The sequence below is a fragment of the Vanessa atalanta genome, chromosome 12, assembly GCF_905147765.1.
Source record: "Vanessa atalanta chromosome 12, ilVanAtal1.2, whole genome shotgun sequence".
Taxonomy (NCBI): Eukaryota; Metazoa; Arthropoda; class Insecta; order Lepidoptera; family Nymphalidae; genus Vanessa; species Vanessa atalanta.
The window spans coordinates 779,983-785,638 of NC_061882.1; the positions used below are offsets into that span (position 1 = coordinate 779,983).

The 5,656-nt window shown below is 40.5% G+C and overlaps 1 protein-coding gene across 1 annotated transcript; it reads right to left on the reverse strand.

The window, feature by feature from the left end:
* Nucleotides 1-1,438: 1,438 nt before the first annotated feature.
* Nucleotides 1,439-5,271, reverse strand: LOC125067888 (uncharacterized protein DDB_G0290685-like). The gene has a single exon (XM_047676784.1). The coding sequence runs from the start codon at nucleotides 5,260-5,262 to the stop codon at nucleotides 1,510-1,512; it is 3,753 nt and encodes a 1,250-aa protein (XP_047532740.1). The 5' UTR covers nucleotides 5,263-5,271; the 3' UTR covers nucleotides 1,439-1,509.
* Between the last annotated feature and the right edge of the window lie 385 nt (nucleotides 5,272-5,656).

Genomic DNA, 5,656 nt, shown 5'->3' on the forward strand with positions numbered 1-5,656 from the left:
CGCGGTTATAGAAGTTAGATAACTAACTGATATTAATATCTCTCGTCTAGTATATTTTAGTTATTTTCATAGTATTATGTCTTGGTATTGATATTGAATCTGTTCTTATTTTACAAAATGGAGGGGAGAAACTCCTTTCGGGATGTTTTAAACAAAGTAGAAATACTAAGTGTAGCTTCACAATATATTTATAACAATGTTATGTATATTCATAGCAACATTGATTAATTTGATAGTATCAGTGCTAGTCATTGTGTGCACATGAGACGTCAAGATAAGCCTACAATGCCAAGTTTCCAATTCCGCAAAGTCAATAACTCCTTATTGGGGGCAATGTATACGTTTCTATAATAAAATTGCGCAGAATTTTTTAACTTTTCCGATTCATAAATTCTACTCATTTGCTAAAAATTCAATAATAAAAAACCACAACACTAGATTATATATATGATAATAATGCGTGGTGCGAGTACTTGGTGACTTTCAGAAAGGATATTAATTAAACTACTGAGTTTATTGCCGCTTCTTCTCGATATGTACATTCCGGTAGGTTTCCTTAATATAGTTCTGTAAAATGACGATTTAAGAGTGCTTGTAAAAGCCTTTTTGAATGAAGCATATTTTGATGTAATTGATTTGATTTGATGAGGTTATTTCTTTTAATAATGTAATGTCTCTGCACGATGTTGTATTGAACACTACGACAATGACTTCTTCATTGAAATAAAAGCCGCCTTCGTTGAGTTATCTTCCTTGGTCTTCGTGGGATTCCTCAGCTGGTTTAGATGGTATTTAGTCAATATGTCCATAATCTAGTTAAACTGAAACAGATAATTTCTTTACTACCAATAAGTTAGGCTTAGATATCGAATTTTCGTCGAAAACTTATCAGAGACTTATGAATGAAGTCAAACATTTTTGATTTTTATCAATTTTATCAACACAGTAAGTGGTCACCACCGCCAATATACAATGGCGCTGTAAGATTTATTAACCCCGATTACATCATCAATGCGCCACTAACCTTAGAAACATTGGCTCACTCACCCATCAAACCGGCAAACAAAAATACTGAGTGTTGCTGCTAGATGGCAGAATTAGAAGTAAGTGGGTGGTACCTACCAAGAGCCCTTCTTAAACAAAGCCCTACCGCCAAGACTGTATTTGAATTAAGTGTGATAAAATGTGTGCTGTTTAAATTAACTTTAATGACTAATAATATATTTATGGAACTCATTTCTCGCTGTAATATAAGAAAGTGTAATGATAATAAATTTTATTTTCAACAGTATTTTTTCACAGGAATAAAAATAATATCAGACATAATATTGCAGATATCTTACTATTAATTACCTTTTTTAATGACATTGGTAGACGGACGGACAAATGGGTGACCTGATGGTTGATGGTAGAAGAAAACACAATCATAAAATTTAATCATTTAATTTAAATAAATAATTTTTAAATATTTTCAATAATACAATTCAATAACTATAAAGGAAAAAAGCTTTAAATACGTGTTGCTCTTAATCTACCCCCGTACAAATGTTTGTTCAGGGCGATACTTTCTATTCTGTCTCCACAATTTACATTATCAGGCCAATCACACAAATTTTTGTAAGGATTGTAAAGAAGATCAACGGGACAGTCCATTGCTACAGGTTTATAGTTGACGCACATGTAGAACTGTTTACAGTTTTCGTGTGCAATCAAAACTCCATCAGAACCATCCTGACCGCAAATTAAAGGTGCTTCACTAGGATTGCAGTTACAAGGTCCATCATTGTCATCCTCACCGTCACCGCCGGCTTCACCTCCACCATTGTCGTTATCGTTGTCATTATCATTACATTCTGGAATCAATCTGTCTCCACAATCAACATTTTCGGGCCAATCGCATATTCTTCGGTAAGGATTGTAGAGAAGGTTGCCGGGGCAGTTTAGTGTAACGGGTTTGCCATTGGAACATTTGTAGAACTGGGTACAGTTTTCATGTGCGATTAATACTCCGTCGGATCCATCCTGACCACAAATCGCAGGTGCTTCGCCTGGGTTGCAGTTGCAAGTTCCATCATTGTCATCTTCACCGTCATCGCCACCTTCATCACCACCATCACCGCCAGCATCACCACCACCATTGTCGTCATCGTTGTCATTTTCATTACATTCTGGAATTACTCTGTCTCCACAATCAACATTTTCTGGCCAATCACATATTCTTTTGTATGGATTGTAGAGAAGGTTGCCGGGGCAGTTTAGTGTAACGGGTTTGCCATTGGAACATTTGTAGAACTGGGTGCAGTTTTCGTGTGCGATTAATACTCCGTCGGATCCATCCTGACCACAAATCGCAGGTGCTTCGCCTGGGTTGCAGTTGCAAGTTTCATCATTGTCATCCTCATCGTCATCGCCACCTTCATCACCACCCTCACCGCCGGCATCACCACCACCATTGTCGTCATCGTTGTCATTTTCATTACATTCTGGAATTACTCTGTCTCCACAATCAACATTTTCTGGCCAATCACATATTCTTCTGTATGGATTGAAGAGAAGTTTACCGGGGCAGCTTAGCGTAACTGGTTTGCCATTGAAACATTTGTAGAACTGGTTGCAGTTTTCATGTGCGACTAATACCCCGTCAGATCCATCCTGACCACAAATAGCAGGTGCTTCACCTGGGTTGCAGTTGCAAGTTCCGTCATTGTCATCATCACCGTCATCGCCACCATCATCACCACCATCACCGCCGCCTCCACCACCACCGCCTCCACCGTTGTCATTGTCATCATCTTCTGGAATTACTCTGTCTCCACAATCAACATTTTCTGGCCAATCACATATTCTTCTGTATGGATTGAAGAGAAGTTTACCGGGGCAGCTTAGCGTAACTGGTTTGCCATTGAAACATTTGTAGAACTGGTTGCAGTTTTCATGTGCGACTAATATCCCGTCAGATCCATCCTGACCACAAATAGCAGGTGCTTCACCTGGGTTGCAGTTGCAAGTTCCGTCATTGTCATCATCACCGTCATCGCCACCATCATCACCACCATCACCGCCGCCTCCACCACCACCGCCTCCACCGTTGTCATTGTCATCATCTTCTGGAATTACTCTGTCACCACAATCAACATTTTCTGGCCAATCACATATTCTTCTGTATGGATTGAAGAGAAGTTTACCGGGGCAGCTTAGCGTAACTGGTTTGCCATTGAAACATTTGTAGAACTGGTTGCAGTTTTCATGTGCGACTAATATCCCGTCAGATCCATCCTGACCACAAATAGCAGGTGCTTCACCTGGGTTGCAGTTGCAAGTTCCGTCATTGTCATCATCACCGTCATCGCCACCATCATCACCACCATCACCGCCGCCTCCACCACCACCGCCTCCACCGTTGTCATTGTCATCATCTTCTGGAATTACTCTGTCTCCACAATCAACATTTTCTGGCCAATCACATATTCTTCTGTATGGATTGAAGAGAAGTTTACCGGGGCAGCTTAGCGTAACTGGTTTGCCATTGAAACATTTGTAGAACTGGTTGCAGTTTTCATGTGCGACTAATACCCCGTCAGATCCATCCTGACCACAAATAGCAGGTGCTTCACCTGGGTTGCAGTTGCAAGTTCCGTCATTGTCATCATCACCGTCATCGCCACCATCATCACCACCATCACCGCCGCCTCCACCACCACCGCCTCCACCGTTGTCATTGTCATCATCTTCTGGAATTACTCTGTCTCCACAATCAACATTTTCTGGCCAATCACATATTCTTCTGTATGGATTGAAGAGAAGTTTACCGGGGCAGCTTAGCGTAACTGGTTTGCCATTGAAACATTTGTAGAACTGGTTGCAGTTTTCATGTGCGACTAATACCCCGTCAGATCCATCCTGACCACAAATAGCAGGTGCTTCACCTGGGTTGCAGTTGCAAGTTCCGTCATTGTCATCATCACCGTCATCGCCACCATCATCACCACCATCACCGCCGCCTCCACCACCACCGCCTCCACCGTTGTCATTGTCATCATCTTCTGGAATTACTCTGTCTCCACAATCAACATTTTCTGGCCAATCACATATTCTTCTGTATGGATTGAAGAGAAGTTTACCGGGGCAGCTTAGCGTAACTGGTTTGCCATTGAAACATTTGTAGAACTGGTTGCAGTTTTCATGTGCGACTAATACTCCGTCAGATCCATCCTGACCACAAATAGCAGGTGCTTCGCCTGGGTTGCAGTTGCAAGTTCCGTCATTGTCATCATCACCGTCATCGCCACCATCATCACCACCATCACCGCCGCCTCCACCACCACCGCCTCCACCGTTGTCATTGTCATCATCTTCTGGAATTACTCTGTCTCCACAATCAACATTTTCTGGCCAATCACATATTCTTCTGTATGGATTGAAGAGAAGTTTACCGGGGCAGCTTAGCGTAACTGGTTTGCCATTGAAACATTTGTAGAACTGGTTGCAGTTTTCATGTGCGACTAATACTCCATCAGATCCATCTTGACCACAAATCTCAGGTGCTTCGCCGGGATTGCAGTTACAAGTTCCATCATTGTCATCCTCGCCGTCATCACCACCTTCATCACCACCATCACCGCCAGCGTCACCTCCATCGTTATCATTATCGTTGTCATTTTCATCACCATCTGGAATCACTCTGTCTCCACAATCAACATTATCTGGCCAATCACATTGTCTTTTGTGAGGATTGTAAAGAAGTTTGCCAGGACAGCTTATTGTAACGGGTTTGCCGTTGAAGCATTGATAGAACTGGTTGCAGTTTTCATGAGCAATTAAAACTCCGTCAGAACCATCTTGAGCACAAATGGAAGGTGCTTCGCCTGGGTTGCAGTTGCAAGAACCATCGTTATCATCATTATCTTCACTGTCGTCTCCACCCTCGTTTTCAGTCTCATCACAGTCTTCATCTTCTTTCTCGTCTGGGACAAGCCTATCACCACAGTCTACTGTTTCTGACCAATCACATTCTTGCTTTTCGACGTCAAAAAAGAGGTTCGAGGCACACTTCTTTTCGACAAGATTTCCGTGGGTGCATTGATAGAATTTGTTACAATTTTCATGGGGATAAAGTTTTTCAATATTGTGGTCTATCGGGCAGCCATTCTCGTTTAGCTCAATATCATCATCACCTTGAGCTAAACTGATTGCGCAGACCAGCAATAAGGCTGCGACTGAAAATAAAAAAATACATAAATCACTAACCACATTTTTAATCATAGATTCATCAGGTCTTACAAGCTTATATTTAAAGTATATTAGTCGCCTTTATTATATGTAGCAATGCATAAATATATTCAGAAACACTAAACCCCCTTTCTACTCTTATACTTCCAAAGATAGGCAATCTGGCAACCCATACATATTTAAAATTAAGAACGACACAATAAAAGGGAGTTTCTTTGAAAAGAGAAATAATTAATAAATTTTATAAAAAAAAGTAATGAAAACACGCATTAATAAACTAAAAAGTAAAAATAAAAACTCTATTAAATTAAATTTGAAAAAGAACAAAATTTAAACAAAATTCATACCTTTCATATTTTTTTATGATCACTTATTATTTCCTCTTAACACAAGTGCACTTATCCTGACAAATAACAACTGCATCTAA

Excerpts from the sequence above, each read along its gene's own strand:
- LOC125067888 (XM_047676784.1), bottom strand. The coding sequence starts at position 5,262 with ATGATTAAAAATGTGGTTAGTGATTTATGTATTTTTTTATTTTCAGTC.